The 19209-nt window shown below is 48.6% G+C and overlaps 7 protein-coding genes across 7 annotated transcripts; 3 read left to right on the top strand and 4 right to left on the bottom strand.

Annotated features, from left to right (window-relative positions):
• Positions 1-1620: 1620 nt before the first annotated feature.
• Positions 1621-2942, top strand: N7473_004364 (uncharacterized protein; the record flags this gene model as incomplete). Its single annotated transcript, XM_057150304.1, has 2 exons — positions 1621-2862; positions 2922-2942. The coding sequence occupies 2 exons, from the start codon at positions 1621-1623 to the stop codon at positions 2940-2942; spliced, it is 1263 nt and encodes a 420-aa protein (XP_057010414.1).
• A 2692-nt stretch (positions 2943-5634) lies between these two features.
• Positions 5635-6169, top strand: N7473_004363 (uncharacterized protein; the record flags this gene model as incomplete). Its single annotated transcript, XM_057150303.1, has 2 exons — positions 5635-5806; positions 5856-6169. 2 exons carry the CDS (start codon positions 5635-5637, stop codon positions 6167-6169), a joined length of 486 nt encoding a protein of 161 aa, XP_057010413.1.
• A 4239-nt stretch (positions 6170-10408) lies between these two features.
• Positions 10409-11887, bottom strand: N7473_004362 (uncharacterized protein; the record flags this gene model as incomplete). Its single annotated transcript, XM_057150302.1, has 2 exons — positions 10409-11755; positions 11801-11887. The coding sequence occupies 2 exons, from the start codon at positions 11885-11887 to the stop codon at positions 10409-10411; spliced, it is 1434 nt and encodes a 477-aa protein (XP_057010412.1).
• Positions 11888-13036: 1149 nt separating this feature from the next.
• On the bottom strand, positions 13037-14666 carry N7473_004361 (FAD-dependent oxidoreductase; the record flags this gene model as incomplete). Its single annotated transcript, XM_057150301.1, has 4 exons — positions 13037-13349; positions 13447-13787; positions 13846-14414; positions 14528-14666. 4 exons carry the CDS (start codon positions 14664-14666, stop codon positions 13037-13039), a joined length of 1362 nt encoding a protein of 453 aa, XP_057010411.1.
• A 1218-nt stretch (positions 14667-15884) lies between these two features.
• On the top strand, positions 15885-16889 carry N7473_004360 (NAD dependent epimerase/dehydratase; the record flags this gene model as incomplete). The annotated part of the gene is made up of 1 exon (XM_057150300.1): positions 15885-16889. One exon carries the CDS (start codon positions 15885-15887, stop codon positions 16887-16889), a length of 1005 nt encoding a protein of 334 aa, XP_057010410.1.
• A 796-nt stretch (positions 16890-17685) lies between these two features.
• Positions 17686-18861, bottom strand: N7473_004359 (uncharacterized protein; the record flags this gene model as incomplete). Its single annotated transcript, XM_057150299.1, has 3 exons — positions 17686-18060; positions 18210-18620; positions 18664-18861. 3 exons carry the CDS (start codon positions 18859-18861, stop codon positions 17686-17688), a joined length of 984 nt encoding a protein of 327 aa, XP_057010409.1.
• A 15-nt stretch (positions 18862-18876) lies between these two features.
• On the bottom strand, positions 18877-19065 carry N7473_004358 (uncharacterized protein; the record flags this gene model as incomplete). Its single annotated transcript, XM_057150298.1, has 1 exon — positions 18877-19065. One exon carries the CDS (start codon positions 19063-19065, stop codon positions 18877-18879), a length of 189 nt encoding a protein of 62 aa, XP_057010408.1.
• Positions 19066-19209: the final 144 nt, after the last annotated feature.

Here is a 19209-nt window from a genome sequence, read left to right as displayed (position 1 = left end):
GGACTATGCGTAGTAGGGGGTATTTATAGACTTGTCGGCCTGTCTTGTCATGTGCTTTGTTTGGCACCAGCGTGTCTGCTATTTGGAGTGGCACCCGTCGAAATATAATTGTCAGTGCAGCTGCTCAAATCTGAGGGCCGCTGGAAAAATGCTTCAACTTCGAGCCATAGTTGAAATGTCAATTTTAGTTGGTCGCCATGAGAATTATGCTTATATTGAACTAATGATGTTGAGTCTGTGGAGACTGCAGCATTCAGAAAAAAGTTGACTGGTGAACATGCATTCAACGGGGTTCCATATTAGGACCTTGAGGTGACTGTTCAACCATCATCAATAAGATGCTTAGTCTTCGACGTTTACCTATTCTTTCTGTTCAAGTTTCAACGCGGACTCAACGATCAGTCCAATACTTTGCCAAACACACCGGTCCAAATTCCAATACGTGGACGGCCATTGTCGGTGGGTATGAGCGTTGAAACTGGTGAACGGTGACCAGCGCCTTCAGTCTATGACTCAGTGTCATGGGCCAACAACTAACATATGAGGATATACTCCATCTCGTTAAGGGCTTAATCCTGAATGCAGCGGAGCTTTCTCACTGCGGGTTCATGGTGATGTTGCAAACAGTTTATATCGGGTACAAAGTTACAAAAATGATCTCCAACGTTGAGCTACACTAGCAGCATTCGAGTATCATTAAACTCATCGTTGCAATCGAATACTGTTGGACCTTCTGAGATGCACGTTAAGCTGGTTCCTTAGCCGGTCTCGTTGAATGCTCAACACGTCGCAGTGTTGAATGTCAAAGACATCTGCGTACAGCAGGTCCTCAGTGACGTTTTGCCTGAGCCTCCTGCCTAGCCCTCGATCATGAGGAACAATTCAATGCGGACAAAACCAAACTGCATGAGTGCAGACAGCGGCGGAAGCGCTGGTAAACAGCAAAAGCAGATTACGAGTCAAACTCCTTGACTCTTGGGGTACATTTGCTTCTAGGGCCCACCGTGGTGTTCCTGGGGTGTCATGGAGGGATCCCGGAAACTATGATTAGTACTCCCAGGGATGTGCTGATACGTGTCTAGGACCTTGCACAGCTTTGTCCATCTAAGCCATTGAGGAATTTGGATACATAACACCGTCAGAAGAACCGCGAGCTCATCGGCAGACAATATAAATTCGTGATGCGCCTGTTCTCGCATTCTCTCCGGTGCTCTCGAAATCGGAAATCCTCAGTCTTGCCAGATCTGTCTACCGTATATAAATCTCTACCAACGGCATTTTGGCCGCCAATTGCAGAGGTGATCCCTGTCTGATATCGTCGCCAAGCGGAGTCAGCACGTCTATCTGACTTCTCGTTCCCGCACCTTGGGATTACTACCGCCACCGGTTTCACTAATTCACTTAATCTCTCCGTCCACGATGCCTCCACGCCGCCGATCCTGCTTACCGTGCCGCATTTCAAAACGACGATGCAGTCGCGACGTGCCTTCTTGCCAGTCTTGCGTTGCTCGCGGTTCGCCCCGTGTTTATGAAGATACGAGTCCTCCAGACTGTGATAATTGGGAGCCACGACGATCCAAGCGACGGGACCAGTGCAAATCCACCTTGGAATGTCATCAGATGCAATCCCAACAGTCCTACAAGATTACGGTCAACCCGCCATCCAGCATCGAGATGAAGAACAAGCCCCCCGTCCATCAAGCATCCTTCGTGCAGGGCACTAAATCCCTTGAGATATTAACAGAAGAACGGTCCTTAAACGGGACCGATGTCAAAATGAACAGCGTCTTCCACACAACCGCCAATGACTGCATCCCTTCTACAACCCTATCCGAGAACGTCTTGTGCCAATCAAAACTTTGTTGGACGCAAGCATACTTTGAAATGCCCCTCCCGGTAGAGTGGTCCTACGGTAAAGCTGTGTTGGAACCCAAGCTGACGATTGAACAGGCTACCTTGCCATTATCATACCAAATCCAAGGTCCATCTTCAAGCTTTATTGCACCCCAAAAGAAGCCGCATACAATTCACCAACTCCTGCTCGTACTGAGCTACCTCTTCATTTCTGCGATGCTTCCCGGGGATGAAGGGGCATTGTGGCGCATCATCTATCGTAGCGGAAACGACTGGGAAAAAGGGTTTGTTTTACAATACGATGGACTACTGTCATGGTTCGTCGCTGCACGCGAGGCTTTAACCCGATCTGAAGCCCTCCACAGCATGTCTTTGGAGGATTTGGAGCTCCAGATCAGGTACATCCTGTTCATTCTAGGACAACATGCATCGTGTCATTCAAGCTTCCTTCACACATGCTATCAGCGACCACTTCCTCCATACCGGCCTTTTGGGACTAAAGCAAGTGTCGCGCTGATTTCCCACGCCTTTATGGGAATCCAAGCCGCCGACATGGACGGATATGAGTACAAGGAGATCTGGGTATGTGGCGAAGAATTTCTTTCCACGATGGCTTTCCAACTAAAAAAATCGCCGCTTTTTCAAGCCGGGATCTCAATCCACCAACTACAATCGATGATCCTGAGCCTTCAAAGAGCCTTCCAACTCGAGGAAGTCCGTGTCGCCTCAACAAAGCCGCAGAAGATCCTCATTGGAAATGATTCAGACCGGATGGAGTATTATCGACGAGCATTTTTATCGTTGAACCCAATGCTGTTACCGAAGATCTTGACATCAGCAATGGGGATAGAGCTGATGGCTGATTTGAGTACAGACTGCCTGGCTACTCTCCTTGCAAAGATCTTCCACAATGCGTACCCGATGAAGGATTTGGAAGCTGCTTTTAAAAAGGTTCCCGAGATTCTATTATCAAAGGCCGATCGGATCGTGGCTACGGAAATGTTTCACGTCAAAGCATTCGAGCAAGCATGCCAGATTGACAATCTTGGTGAGTCCCCACCACGCAGGACAAGCAGAAACGAAACTGACGGCAATGGCGACCACAGACAATAGATCGCATATCTTTGTTTTCCATGTCTCACTCGAGAATTGTCCATTTGGCTCACTTACTTGAGTCTCGTATGTCGGTATTGACCAGCAAACGTTTGTCCATTGTTGATGGGTGAGAAACGGATGCTCAACGTTGACGGTGGGGCTTACCTTGAGCAGGCGATGCAATAGGCGTCGTGATCCGCGTTCGACCGCTCCTTTCCTGGCGCAACCCAACATTCAGATAACGTCGTTGCACCCTATTTTCTGAATACATTGTGGGCACCTCACTAGTGACTAAACTGAGGATGCATAACTGCGGTCGCATGTGCGATTTTGCACTTGAAAAAGGTTGCTTAAAGTCTTTGCGAATGGGTCAACAGAAAGAGGATTTCTTGACTCCTTCTCCTCATTAGTTAGCCTTCTATTAATTATTAAGGATCACATGCCCGTCTTAATCCCTCCTACCCCGGACAAATCGTAAAGCAGACAAGTGTGCTAACCATGTATAAGCCTAATATGCGTCTCGGACAGTTCCAGTAACAGCATAGGCCCCAAGAAACGAGAATCCTTTGGTCCTTTTTGTAACAGCACTGAGTTCAAGTGATTATTGCCCTTCCATTCTGGGGGATAAGTAAGATAAGATACTTACTAGTGAGTCTCCTATATAGAAGAGTCAAGCCAGATGACACGTTCGTAGTGTTGGTCAACAAACCAAACAATAGGACCTTTAAAAATTGTTGAAATATCTCGATTTTGACCGGGTGACAGTAAAAACTGTAACTTGCCTGGGGTTTATCAGATTTCTTTGCCGGTAGTCTAGGAGGGAGCCGAGTGCCATCGCCGAATTCTAGTTTCTTACAGCTAATTACATCGCTGCCAGACGGGGCTCTCTCCAGCCAAATTCAGCTGAGAGCCCTCGAAAGAGGTAAGTTATGAATAAATTTTGTATATAAGCTGTTTCAATAACTGTTGTACTAACCATGACCCTTTGAAAACAGCACGCCTCCTAGTTTAGTCAAGGAATCTATAGAACCAGTAAACAGGTCAAATGGTTTGCCCTGGCCTGTTTTAATACACGTGCAGCCACCATACTTCAATAGTTCGATTAGACTACAATTTTCGCAAAAGGTACAGCAAAATTATTTGAATTTTTCTGAGGCCTGCCACTTGGGGGCACGGGAGATGCAGGACATAGCAAGAAATCCACAGCTCATATGTATCCACGGTCACCGGGTGAACTCAGTTTCGAAAGACAAAACGGCAACTCACGCGACAAAGTGGCCCCGATAGGTGAATGCTTTCATTTCTAGCAATCCACTGTAGAACTTGAAAAGCTCGAGTTCGAAAGGATCGTGGTCGGTACTGTTGGCGCAGCTGAGACTCGGGACGATGTGGCGTCAAATGGAGTCGGCAGGGGATTTTTGCTTGGAATCAAGGTCCATGAACTGCTGCCAGCAGTGCATAAGCTACCCTTTTGTAGCGCTTTGTCGACCTTGCAGCTCGCTTCGTCTCCCCCGTCATTATGAAAGTAGAGTAGACCATTTCGATACACTTCTACCCACGCGGAATGCGCGGAAGAGATACAGAGATTGACTTTGACTGTATCGGACTCGGATTTGGTGTCGTTTCGGGCTGTAATCAGATCTGGGATCCGTTAGTACTAGCTCTTCATCCAGAATGGGCATCTTACTGGAGCAAGAAGTGCCATTCAGAGGGGCAAATGGCTCTGAGATCCCAGTACAGTTGAAGATCTCCGTAGAATACACGAAGCATCGGCCCTCATGGTCCATTATCTGAAGAGTCCCGGCATGAACCACCGAGATGGAGGTGAAAAATGCCAGTAGATGGTGCATGTCTGATTCACTCTAGGAGCTAGAATACCTGTCCAGTAGGAAAAAGGATTGTATGGCGCGAGAGTCATTGGGCGTCGCGTATGTGCATTTATAGTTTCAGTTCGGCAGCCAGGAAGAGATAATTATTCGGAATCCATCCAACTCGACAAACCTTTCTGCGGCCATCAAAATTTTGACTTATTCTATACACCGTACATATCTGCGAGGAAGAAAATGGCCGGTGGCAACAAGCTGATGCTAAAAGAGATGGGGATCGTTGATTCTTAGGATCTCATAGAGGATAGTAAACAGTATGTATTCTGGAGGGCTAACTCCAATTAGTGTGAATGAAATACTCACACCGAGGAAAAACGACAAGATAGAATTCTGAACTTGGGTCTGCCTGAACTTTCGACGATTCACGGATTCCAAATAACGGGTTGCTAGACCAATGAATTGTTCAGCAAGAATCAGTAGGCAATATCACTATTAGAGGTGATCTGCATTATCAAAATCATGAGAAATAAATGCGCCGTAGCAACAGCTGTGCTTATTTGAGGTGAGCAGAAATGAGCCTGGCCTAAATGCTGTATTCTGAGGGTAGAAAAGAACATCTGACGAAACTCGTCGTACGCTTGTTGTAGGAGCCCTTAAAAACGTCAAAATCCGATGCGACCAGATTACAACACCGTAAACAAAACACGATACTCTACGGGAAAAGCCAATGACAATAGGCATGCTTGGAGGGGCCTTTTGATATATAAGCATCTAGTCCACTCTGAGAAATTCTCTCCGATTATTAGACCACAGTTCATTTAGAACTCAGGGAACGAGATTGGTCAAATTAGTCACAAACATGTTGCTTTTGATGCCAATTGTTTTAACGGGTATCTGGGCCGATATATCACTTGGTGGTACTCTCAATGTTACTGCCAGTGATGATGAATGCCGAATCTGGTCGAATCATAACCACGGCTGTGACGGGTACTCTGCATCTTTTGCCAAACCCAAGGGAGACGACTGCTCAAGTAAGTGCATTCACCCTTGGCACAAGAATCATAAGACTAAGGCCTCTAGGCTTGAGCGAAATGCCCAATAGATCCCCTGAGGACACTCGGATCGAGGTGGCCTGTGGCACCGAGAACGGCTCGCCGGCTGCGTGGATTGAGGTGGAACGTGACGGCCAGGTGACTTTCTTCAACCAGAATGGAGATAAGTCGACGTGTGTTTTGAACGATGGATATAAGGTCGGAAGTTGGTGTAATGCCACGGACTTGTTGACACCCACGACTTCGTCCTCAGCTTCGTTGACTGCCACATCTCCGCCTTTTCATACCGACGGTTCTGTCACTCCACAGCCCCTATTATCATGTGCTTGCCCTGCGGTCTGAAAATATTTCGTGATACAAGCAAGGCAAACAAGTTTAGATATGATATTATTCCATATTGTGGTTTTGCCGTAGACCGCTGTTTAATCTGTTTGAATGAAAGTCACATCTGTCTTTTGCCCATGTATGCTGTTAGCTGCTTACTATGAAGGCATAAATTTGAAAAAGATCATGACGAAATAAACTGGTTGGATTGACTTTGAAGCAAAGCACCTCGAATGCAGGCATGACTATTGAGACTCCTGGACCAGAAGAGTTTTGATATTACTAGCTCCCAAAATGTATCTCTCTACTAATACAATATAGCACGTGTTACAGTAAAAATAAACATTTGCATTTTCACCACAAAATCCCAACTTTTCACAAGCACTGAATGCGCACAAAATACTCTCTACTCTCCACCATACATTCACTAAGTATCCCTCTCTTCTATCATGCTGTCATATCATGATTTTGTCGGTCCCAGGCACAATTCTCGCACGGCGTTGTTTCCAGACACAAATTTCACAAAGATTACGCTTATTTGATGGGCTTGTTGCGTTGTATCAGGCCTCTGACGGCCAAGCCTCTTCTCCATCCTTTTCGTCCATCTCAAGGTCAGGGGAAGATGATTCAGACCCGCCCTCCTGTCCGGTAGAAGGCAGCCGGCTTCCGAAATCAATCAAGTCTCCCATGGGAGTCCTTTCCCAAGGTCCACAATTCCGAGGCCGTCTCATCAAAATCACGACCAAATGCTCTCTCTGTTGACCGTGGCAAGCACCTTCAAAAGAGCAATTGTGTCTAACATATGCACAACTCCACCGCACACGTTTGTCCTCTTGATTTCTTTCGTCAACTAGATAGTTGACGAGGAATTTTAGGCTAGCTGCTAAGCACTGGTACTGCATAGCCGCAGATATCTGATCCGCCCTTTCGTCGACCATTTTGTACAGCTCATGTTGAGTCAACAACATTTCGGTGCATTCGATTATGGACCAGCAGGGCATTTCTCCGGGGACAGGATCCGCTTGGTATATTTTCAATCCCTGGAAGATCATTTTTGCAACAATTGAGGCACTGGTGGTGTTCTGCGGGTAGATGTCTCACGGATAGCTGCTTTGTGGTTCGTAGAGCTCAGGTAGGAGACGTGCTTGCGGATAATGAAGAGACTTGGAAGAGATAATGTTGCTGAAGTGCAGTCACGAAGGCTCAAAGGGGTATTTATAGGAGTACTTGAGGAGGCAGGCTTCTCACCCAGGTTGAAGGATTCTTGACTCATAAAGGGAAATAGAGTCAGTGGATCTAGGGCGAACGATATGAGTGGATGATAAAAGGTCTGCCTATTCATGGCATTTGAGAGTCCCATCGTATCAGAAAACCTCTTCCTTATCTGGCCCAGGATACGGTCTGGGCTACTTCAGCTTTGCTTGGGGCAGTTAGAAGTTACTATCAAGATCGCCACACGAACTATAGCAATACAAAACGTAGACATTAAAGTCACACTCCCAGGAGTGTCGGTAATTTTTATTGCCTCGGCATAGCGGAGAATATCTCATGGGGCGGTTATTTAAACTTTTAGTGTATTATTTATGATGGTTCGCCGTTGGCCGATTCTAGCTCCGTTTCCGAAATGTTTTCCTGAGAGCCTCTGGGGTATGCCTGAGGCCCTGAGTATACCGAAACGCCCGTGACAACGATAATCCTTAGCGTCCGTGAGATGATTGGCTCACGGTTGCTCCTCAAGTACCTGCTGCCTCCTTGTTACCTTGAGGTCCGTAAGAGTACGGGTGTTGTATACCTGTACGAATGTAGAATTGTAATAAATTGGCTTAAACCAAGAGGCAGTCTTGTTAAGCTTGTAGAAGTCAGGAAGTTTTTTTTCCGAGAGAATAGAGGCAGGGGGACTACACCAGCAAGAGCCTGGAGTTTTATTAAATGAATGTCCTCTAGCTTAGGATGGCCGGTTATGTTTTGAGCCTCAACGTATGTAGTCAGATGAGTCTCTGTTGAAAACTATCCTATTCACGATCACAGGAACTGCATGTCTCTCCTTTTACTATCACACAAAAATCCTACAAGGGTTCCGCCTAAGGAATAACTATTTCAGCCGCCTTTGTCGTTTTCTTGGCCTTTCAGGTAGGTGTTGACCGAGAATTCTTTGGAGAACGGGGTCCTCAAGACTTTTATCGCTGTGTCTCTTTCGAACATGTCTTGCAAGAGTCTAATTAGTACATGAAGATAGCTCTTGATAGGTATAGAGGGTCAACTTACCGTTGAAGATTGTCTGGTCGAATAAATCACCCCTGGCAGAAAGGACATTCGTACCGGGGCGTGCTATGTACGAGTGCATGCCGTTCCAGTTCGTTCCTTCGCTTAAACCCCTTTGAAAACCATACACACCCTTCCTGAGAGCAGCGGTGTGGCCGATTCTGAGAGTGTACATTCATATGGGACCTTTTCGTACATCGGGGTTAGCATGGTCTAGTAACAAAATTGTCCTCCTCTACTCACGTAAGCAAATATTGGCTCGAAAATGAGGATTTACACCCTGGATGCACGCATTTGTGAACCCGCGCGACTGTCCTAGTTAGCTTTGGATCGAGATTGGCGTCTCTTCTTCGTGTTGTATCCTTGCTCTGTTTTGAGCCCCCAAAGCCGCCGCCGCCGTTTATGGTAGGCTGGTTGTGTGATGTACTTGGATACTTTTGCAGATCAGATGCTGGCTTGGGTGTGGGATCACCACCAAATGTACTAATGTCTGTACTATACGCATCGTCATCGAACGTGAAGGTGGAGTTGCGATTTTCGCCGTTTTGGGAGGATGTGAAGGGGTCTGGTAGTATATCGCGAATGGAAGGCAAACTCGAAACGTTCGTATCTGGTTGAATAGGCGGCAGTTTAACCGACTGTATGGGAACAGACATAATTAGCGAGACTTCCCTAAGGAATAGCTAAGCGTCTACTCGTGGGAGATATAAAGATTAAGATCACAGTGCTTCGCCTATCTTATATCGAATAGTTCGTGAACACGTTTATCTTTTTACACGTCATAATGTTTGACCAACAGGGTATATCTGAGACTGGTAGGTTCTTTTAATCGAAAAAGATGTTCCAAGATTGAGCAGTCGTCAAAATCCCGATACGCGTAAGATACGGCGTGCTGATTCTGCAAGATAAAATTCCTGGAGAGAAAATTGTAGATCATAATTTCGCTGGAGGATTTGATCGTGTCAATCGTGTCACCGGGCCTACAACATGATTGGCTCATTGATTCCACAGATGGCTGCTCATTCCATGGCTTTCGTTCTGAATATTCTAGGTGAAAGTGGCGAGTATGATGAATTTATTCACTTGTTCTGTTGTGGAATGAGATTGCCAATGTAACTACTTAAGACGCCGACAGCGCTGACTCCAGGACCAAAGGTTCCTGTACCTGGCTCTGCCGGGTTATGCGAGGATCTCTCTGCTCCTATTTGATCTGGCTTGTTCTGGCAAACTGAATTCGCACGTAGTATCGTTCAATTTATTTGCAATAAATGATATAATAACAAGGCTCGCAAATGGTTCTCCAAAAGGAATTTCGCGAGCTGTGCTTGTGCGGGGAAAGGTGGAGGTTAGATGGGGAATAACCCTGCGCATAGGAGGCGGCTAACCAGATTCTGTCAGCCCACAACGTGGCTCTCAAAGCCATCGACCGTAGGTGCATCATTTCTGTGGGATATCTGAGTTTGCACTTGGAGTCGCAGCCAAATTTGGTACAAAAGATTGAGCTCATAGGCGGAGAGGTCTTCCAAGTGGTCTTGGAAATATCGTAACGCGCATTCTGAAGCGTGGAATGCCTCTTTTTGTGTTGTTATGCCACGAGTCCCTGGTGAGCCATATCACTATAGTCAGAGCAAACCCATTGGACACCGTTACGGTGTCAACACATCCCGGGTTTTTGTGGGTTGACTATTAAGAAATTGAGCCCTGCTACCTTCATCTGCGGACTGGCCATTACCACTAAGCGCAAGGGAACTCTGCGGGGCGCTTGAAACGGCACTTGAAAGATGGCATGTTGGTGATCGGTTCAGGAAGCAAAGGGGACAATGTTGACATATTGATTACCTTAAGCTGCTAACTAAAACTACGTTTCATCCGTTAGAACCGTTCAATGTCACATATGGCTGACTAGGTGATATAACCGTCTTACCTCTGTGTCATCCGGTTTGACTCCCTGGTTCGTTTCTTTGTTCTTGGATATTGCCCGTTTCCCCTTGACCCTTAGAGCTCCAGCATGTATTTCTTAGCAGAACGTTCTACAACAGACGTGTCTGAGGGTTCGACCCGGATATGATCGACCACTCGGAATTGTCCACGCTCAAAAGAAAAGAACTTGAAATCAACCACCTCCGCAAGGCGCGTTGCCTTGTAGAGACCGTCGTCGGATGGAGAGCTGTCCCGTTGCTCCCCGTCGGGATGTTCAAAAGTCTCCACTTCCTCTTCCACGGCCTCTAGAGCAGCCTCACGCTCCGTCCGGTCTCGTGAATGTACCGATTCATCCCTTCCAGTATCCGAGGGTAGGGCTCCATATTCTTGCTCAAGCCGTTCTCGTTCCCAGTCCTCATCAAGTCTCTCCCGTTCCTGAAGTGCCCGAATTAAATCTTCTTCGAACCTGCATGGTGTCTCGATGTCTCTGTCTTCTCTAATGCTACTTCTCCTTCTCACAGAGTACACAGAAGAAGAGTAGTCTTTGATAGGATTTTGGTCTTCCTGCTCTGGGTCTTCGTATTCCGAAGCATTCTCTTCAGGGGTCGATAGTTGCTTCGGGCTTTGCGAATGGGTAGTAAGCTCATCGTTACTCTCATATTGGGTGGCGACCGGGGACCTTAAATCCAGAGGATCGAGTAATGGCCTCAAGGAAACGATATCAGCCTCTTGACCTCCCAATAACTCTGGGGAATCATTTTGAAGATAGTCTTCGGCTGCGACGGTAGTTTCATAACCCATGTCCTCATCCTCAAGGCTTCGATGCGGATCACTAAAAGCTGGTTGATGACCTAATTCCTCGCTGTCCTCGGCTGAGGTTCCTCCACTACCCTCCGAGAGTTGTTGAGTTTGATAGTCCTCATGGACCGATTGCGAGGGGTTGGCCTGTTCTGATCGCACCTCGGCAGCTGGACCTGGAGAGTCGCTTTCACTAACGAAGAGAGGCGATGTATCTCGCGGAGACACACCATGTGGCAAGCTTCCAGATGTTGATTTCGGAGACGGACGCTTTCCAAAGTAGGCGAAATAAATACGGCACCGAACGAAGAAGGTGGTAAGCGGAGGAAATGGCGTGTCGGCATGTACACGATCGAGGAAAAGGTGTGGAGCATCTTGTGCGTGGGCCTTGTTCTGTGGGAAACCACTTCTCGCTCTAGTAGACACCTTATTGTCTGCCAGGAACTCGGAAGTTGTCCGTCTGTGTTCAACGGCGGCTGAGAAACAGTCGGCGACACGATCAACAAGAGTCTCGAATTGTTCAGGGGCGTAGTGGAAATGATCCGGCTTTCGGGCTCGAAGCAAAGCATTACGCGCAATCAAGCGGTCAGGTGACCTCTGAAGGAGTTCTTTGATCTCCTTGGACTAGAAGCCAAGTCGCCGAGCTAGTTCGGCCATTTCAAAAAGCACACGCTCATCAAGCTCTCCACGGTTTGATTTGGTCAATAGCTCTTCGTCGTTCCTAGTGGGCGGCGGCATCGACTCATAATGACGCATTGCGTAAAGCCATAGCTGCCGATACCCCATATCGAGTCTATCAATACTGTTGGCAGCGTGTCGACGGAACGCGAATTCGGAAGTTTGGATTATTATCTCAAAGCGCCCTTGGAGCCAAGTCCATCAACGCAAGTCAATTCCACTTGACGCCCGAATTTCTCAGTGCAACTTTCTCTGCAGAGAAATGGATGTATACCATGGGCAATGTTGGCAGCCCATACGGAAGTAACACTTGAAGTCTCTGATGAAGTCGCCAACCAATACAAATATGTGGCACAATTTGAAGCCCCGATGCAAGGTAAAAGCTGGACCGTGGTGATCTGGAACAATATCGGGCCCGATGGGTCGCTGGGCATGGTACAGGAAGGCTTGCACAACATTTTCCTTGGCTCCTGGTCAGCTTCGATATCTCGCCTTAGACAGCATATACCGGTATCTGTTGTTCATCAGCCACACGGTGTACACAGAATTGGTCCGCACGCCGATTGCGTCTTCGTGCAGCGCCATCCCTCTTCTGTCTCTGTGCCGCTTCATTTCCCCTCCTGCCTCTTCCATGCCTTGTGTTCCCCGTTCGTTGGGGGGTGCGCACACCCTGAATATTCATTTGCTCGAGGCTGCTCTCCAGTGAGGTTTTCGATGGGTTGGCGCGATCATAGAAAGTGACCTTTCCCTGGATTCCAAACTCGCATCGAAGGGTTTCGTCGTCTCGCAAAGCGTTAAGGACCTTTTCGACAAAGTTATCCACCGTGTCCTCGCCTTAGGTATACGAAGAGGGAGTGGACATGCTCTAGAACGGTCGTTGATATTAAGCACAGCCATTGTGGACTTTAGATAGAGACGCAGCGAAGACACCGAAATATCGCAGGCAGTCCTCTACCTAATTCGGCCTAGCGGCACTCTGACCGACATCAAGAGAGACGCTAACCGCTTCGGCAGTTTGAAGAAGCTCCATTTTCTAGAGGAAGCATTGTTCAACCGAAAGGAACTGAGAGAGTACATTCGAAAGTAACTGGGAAGTAGGGACACACTGCGGAGTCCACAAAGCCCTTCTATACATGTACCCGACTATACTGCAGGACCGAGCATAACGGCCCTGGAATATTCCATCTTTTGTACCATGTTCAGGCCACCGATAGGTTTCCTTTCCATTTAGGACCAGTCTCCTTCATCTTCAACGGGCTCGCCACTCTCCGAAGCGCCCAGAAGCTCTTCGACAGTCCACGGCTTGTACGTGTAGCCTGGTACAAAGTTCGTGTTCTTAAATGGCGTACTCTTGAGGAGGTGCTCCGCACATGCGCCGTAATTCTCATATGCGTACTGCTCTGAGTCATGGTGTACCAGCCAGTCTCCAACCATTTTACCCATCATCTCCGGGTTCTTGGCGACGGCATCCCAGTCGGTGTTGTGGTATACCTCGCGATTTTTGAATCCCATTTTCTGTGCGCAAGAGACTCGCTCAAACCTGTTATCATGTATTATCAGCCCCTGTAACTTCTATTCTTCTTCCCCAGCCTATTCAAAAGTGGGCAGGGGACAATGGCTCTTTGACGGTCACATACCTCAAGTGGTTATGCACTTTCGTTGCCAGAGACACATCCTTCTTCCCAGCAATATGCAAGCAAGCTGCCAGAGAATACGCATCCTCCATGGCCATAGTCCCGCCACTAGCTGAAGTCGGCAGAAATGGATGTGCGGCGTCACCAATCTGGACGACGCGGCCACCAGGTGAAGCCCATCGCGGTTGAGGGTTACGCCACATAAGCTTCCAGTCAAGAACGGTGTGGTTGGGTGTCGCCTTGATAAGCTCGGTCACGAACGGCTCCCAGCCCTCGACAGCCTTGAGTGCCTTGTCGATCGATGTTGTCTTCGCCCAGTCTTCTTCGGCATTACTGCCATCCTCCTGCATGAGATTAGTATGCAACCGCACAGCACAGGCTTTGGCACGTGAGGATACATACCCTGCGAGTGAGCAGCCAACAAATATCTTTCTCAGATTTACAGGTAACGATGTGTGCCCCCGAACCGGCGTGTAGGAATGCACGGTCTTTGAATCCTTCTAGTTCCGCCGCGATGACTGGGTTTTCGAGGGCCGGTGCCACGGGGAATGTGACACGATAGAGCACGAATCCTGAGCTGATTGGGGGCTCTTTGCTGCCAACGACCAATTTCCATGATTTGGAGCCAACTCCATCGGCCGCCACCACTACATCAGCCGTGAGATGGCGCCCATCAGACAGGACCACACCACCATAGTCGTCTGCTTCGAAGAATTCCGAAGCTATCAAGGAGAACTCGATCGGGATGCCGAGCTGATCGGCGTACTCGTAGAGCACGTTATGCAGCTTTGATCGGTAGATGGCCAGAGATGGGTCGTCTGGGTTACCGATAGGGAAGGATCCGATCAGTGTCCCGTCGAACTTTTTCATCGTGACCACCGGGGCAACTGCCTCTTGCCTTGCCCGTTCCATGAAGCCCGGCCATTTCTTTGGGGTCTGGAGGGCAGGGCTTGTAATGACAATCATTTCGCCTACATCAAGCGTTAATGCGCCACTCAACAAGCTAGTATGTACAGCATGGTTGTCGTTGTCCACCTTCTGGTGATGTGTATTAAGATGCGAAGGAGTTGAAGACGGTGCTTACCCGCAGTCTCCCCACGGAGTCGTCGTTCGATAACCCGGACATTGTGACCCTTCCGGTGAGCCTCAATAGCGAAGGTTAAACCCGCAATGCCACCCCCGACAACAAGTATGGAGATTCCGGTGTCTTGTTCTCGTTCCATGGTTGAATTTGCCAGGGCCGACACTTGACTCGTCGAGGGAAATGTGTGGCTTAACTTAGATCCTTGCTGGTATTTAAAGGTTTTATCTTGTTCGTGTGTTGGATTGTACCTGAATATCCATACGGAAATCCGTTGAGATGTCGGCTTTTATGGTGGTGGATACTTGGCGCAAGCCGATGGCCCGTCCCGAACTCGGGATCGAAGATTGTTGCCATACCCGCTGACTCAGCTATTTTGTTTCATTCAATTGGTTACCCGTGCCCTCCGCCACACCATAGCACCGGAAGGTGTGGGGTGAGTGCACGGGTAACTAATGGGCTGTAGGATTTCCGTACATGCTAGTACCGAGGGAACCAATCGAATGAGTTGATTGAAGAACTACCCTGGAGGGAGATCGCTGTTGAGAGCGTCTCCTACATAGCCCGAGGGTCTAACATTGGTATGTTACAACGCGGGTATTCCAAATTGACCCGGTCTACCATACAAAAACATATGGAGGAGTGGGTAGTCGCTGAATCAGCCAATTCGAGTGGTAAAATAACGACCAATTCTCAGCCTGACAGTAACTACTAACTTAAACTAGCTGAAGTAGTCACCTAATGGCAGTCATTCCCTACATTTGAGGTAAGTTCGTGCTGGCTTGTTAGGCGAACGGAACGTTTTTTTTTGGGATTTGGAGAGCAAGGGAAATAATTCAAAAACTTTGGGACTCGTTAAGTATATTTCGACAAGTACTAGTTATGTCCGCGTACGACTGAGAAGTCGGATGAGAATCCGAATGTCTCCACTGTGGCCCGGAGCTTGCCTACATGAATGCCGAAGCTGTCGTACCAGCTGAAAAAGAGATGGGAAGGCACCCTTAGCAAACGAAAGTCCGTACTCCGTACGGTCGCGGGCTTTACGTCTTAATAAGCGGCATTTCGGAACTTACGCACTCTCTGAATCCGTAGATTGGGTCGTTCGGGGAATGGGAACGAAGATCTACACCGAACATACACCTAGCCGTAAGTTACCATAAATATGGGGGCTTGGAAAATCAAAAGCCACTTAATAATGTTTACAAACGGCTGATAAATCAAGTACCAGAGCTCTGCTCACTGCTATTCAAACTATTTGGTATTTATCTACCCGCAGAAACTTGAACGCTCCATGCGACAACTTCCGTTTTTCTTCCATTTCTACACACAGAACTTTTGCAAAAATAAATGATATAATATCATGTCTAAGCAATCGGTTTTTCTGCTTGGGCCAGGATTCATCGGCGGGGAAGTTCTGAATCTTCTTGTCGAGTGCAAGAAATATGACGTCACAACACTTGTTCGTCGAAATTCCACTGCAGCGGCGTTCCACCAACGAGGCATCAAGACCGTTGTGGGAACTTTAGACGATGAATCCTTCATCCGGCAACGTGTATCTTGCAGTGATATTGTTATTCATACTGCTAATGCCGATCATCTGCCGTCCGTAAGAGCTATCCTTGACGGTATTCAGCAACGCGCTGAATATAATCAATCCACTATTTATATCCACACAAGCGGTGCAGGCATCCTGTCCGATGACAGCAACGGCGCTTTCAAAACCGACAAGATATTTGACGACGAAACACCAAACTCTATCAACGCCCTACCTGACGAAGCTCCTCACCGTCAAGTGGACTTGACTATTACTCGCCAGAACCTGGGTAATCGGGCAAAAATTGCAATTATGATGCCACCTTTGATATATGGTGTTAGCATGCCTGATAAGAGACTATCTATTCAGCTGCCTACGCTGGTCCGATACGCTCTGAAAAACGGATACGCGGGCCAAATTGCGGAAGGCCGCTCTGTCTGGAACCAGATACATGTTAAGGACTTGGCCCGGGGATACATTACACTGCTACATTGGTTAGAACAAGCTCCTGTGGAGGATGTACTATCAAATCCTTATTGGTTTTGTGAGAATGGCCAGGAGCTTTCTTGGAATGATTGTGTCTCTGAGATTGGGCAAGCTCTCTACCAAGCGGGTCGGATTGAAGACCCTACCCCCCGAAGCATTCCAGCAGATAACTTTCAAGACCTCTACGGCGAACATACCCCCATCGCGTTGGGATCTAACTCCAGAAGTCGGGCTAATCGTCTACGAAAGTTGGGATGGGAGGCTAAAGAGAAATTGACGTTAGCTTCGCTGGTGCAGGACGAAATTCCATTGATATTGGAACAGAACGTCCCCAGAGAAGCATGACGAGCTGGAAAGCCAGGCACTAGGGCATGTGTCCAGATAAAAGCGAAAATCCATCCTTTGTTTTCGAAGCTTCACGCCCTCATGCCAATATGCTATATTCCTAGGACCAAATATCACATTTCCCAAGAGCCTGTGCCTGTGCCCGTCCAATCAATAAATGAGGAATTGTGCCCACCGATCTAGTTCAACGCCCCCCGCCCTATTTACCTCCAGTGAAATGTAGCCGATCCTTCGCGGTCCCCCTCCCGGGAGCATTCGAGTGCGGTCTGCGCCGCTTTCCTTCGCCCGAGTCTGCTCCCTATCTGCCCTTGCTTGGGGACATCACATGTCAATCGGTCGGTCGATCGAACCTCAGCACCTGAAGCTTTTTGCCCTCGCTTCTGGGCCATCGCCGCTGGACAGTGGGGCTTCAAATCTTCTCCAGGGCCGGAAGGCCCTGGAAAGCGCGTTGGTAGCTCGGATGATGATATTCGGATATGACTCAGCCTTTCTCCCACCACTAGACAATCAAGGATAGGAATGATATGAAACTCGGTCTGCACGACATGATAATGCCCGAGGCGAATGGTAGTAGCTTGAGCTTCATTTTCATAACCTGTGGGGTGCCTCGGACAATGTTGATTAGAATAACAAAAAGCTGTTCGCCATTTGAAATTGACTGGGCAGTAGAGAACCGGAACATCCAATATTCCAGATCCTATCCACGTTACAAGGGCAAGTTTTCAGTTTGGCCCCAACCTATTGTAAAATCTAATTCCTCAAGTAGAATAGCAACCAGTTTATTCATTTTCGAACTTCAATAGTGACACCCTGACTTCGTAAGGAGTCCTACCATCTCCGACCTGGTCCACCCACCTTGCATATACGGGATCTCCTGCATTCCTGATTGGGATAGGATCTGGAAATGGCACCAGAGATCCGAAGTGCTGATGGAACTGTTGAGCGTGGCAGTTGGACCAGAGTTGCCACGGATGACCGGTGCCACCTGACGGAAATCTCCCAAGCCAATGAAGAGTTTGTCTCCAAATGGTAGATCCTTCTCCATGACATCCTGCAACAACTGGTTGGCACACACCGGAACAGCCTTCTTTGCCATGGGCCGTTCTTCCCAGACGATAATGGCGGCCTGCTGCAGCAGCTCGGCGCGGTCTGAATGGACGCCGATCTTGGACTGTAGGCCATATCGGTCTCCTGAACCGGGATTCCGAAAGCCGAGTGAGCAGTGCGACCATGTTCATAGTGGATGACACTCAGTGCGATGGTGCCAGTCACACACACAATTTCTCCCTCCGCACGTATGCGATCGCAGATGGTACTTACTAGGAAGGTCTTGCTGCGGCCTGCGTGCCCATCGATAAAGAAGCATCCACCACAACCGCAGTGTCTAAGAATGCGGTCGAAAATGTTTCGCTGATCAGCATTCATCCTCGCATACGCTGCCTCGCTCCTTCTATGCAGAGTAGGTAGCCGATTACAGAAGAAGTTCAGCTCCAAGTCCACCTCAGGGTCATGGTGTTGTGGCACTGGCAAGCCGCACTGGGCCAGAGAGGAACCCTGCGAAGACAGGTAGTGTGCAATATCCTCCAGGGCCAGGTTTGTCGACTGGTGGGATGGTGACGCAGTCGATAGTCCGCACAAAGCTCCCGCCGGAACTGTGTCCACAGGTCCACTGCTGGAAAAGGCAAGTCCAGCAGAAGATAGGCGAAGAGGAAGCGCAGCTGAGATGGACGGCTGTAAGCACTAATTGCGTCATTCACCGCATACACGGCCTCACGGGTATTCTAGCCCCAGAGCGGTGGCTGCTTCCTGGTATGTCCGGTAGCAGTGGCCGTGCACCATGCGAAGGTCCTGAAAACTGGAAGCAGGCCGTACCTGCAGCAGTGCCCGGAGGTAAAAGAGCTCCCTTCGAGCGCACCGGGACAGTCTGAAGTCGCGTTACGATTGCGCCTTGGCTGCGACGCCGTAACACCATTTGCTGGAGACCTCGCTAAGTGTCCACAGTGGTAATGGGGACCAGATCTTGGTCAAGGGGATCATCAAGTGGCCGGGTCTCCAGGTAGTAGAGGCTAAAGAATTCGGTGTACTTCAGCTGGCAGAAGTGTGATGTAGTTGAACGCTGGAAATACCATAGCAGGTCGCTCATGGCGGAGAAGCCGAGTGCGGTTGGACGGCGCATCCTGGGCAGGTTCTTTCCTTCCCGGTGCACCGAGAGCAGCGCAATGGCTCAGAAGGAGCATCGCTCGGCCCAGTCTTGGCGGAATGGTACGACAGAGATGTGGCTCAGGCGTTCCCACCAAGGCACGGACTGCCCCGTAAGCAG

This window comes from Penicillium subrubescens (genome assembly GCF_028828155.1).
Source record: "Penicillium subrubescens strain IBT 31985 chromosome Unknown utg000003l_segment0_segment0, whole genome shotgun sequence".
NCBI classification, from domain to species: domain Eukaryota; kingdom Fungi; phylum Ascomycota; class Eurotiomycetes; order Eurotiales; family Aspergillaceae; genus Penicillium; species Penicillium subrubescens.
Note: the sequence above shows the minus strand (reverse complement) of the source record. Positions and strands in the feature narration are given on the sequence as shown.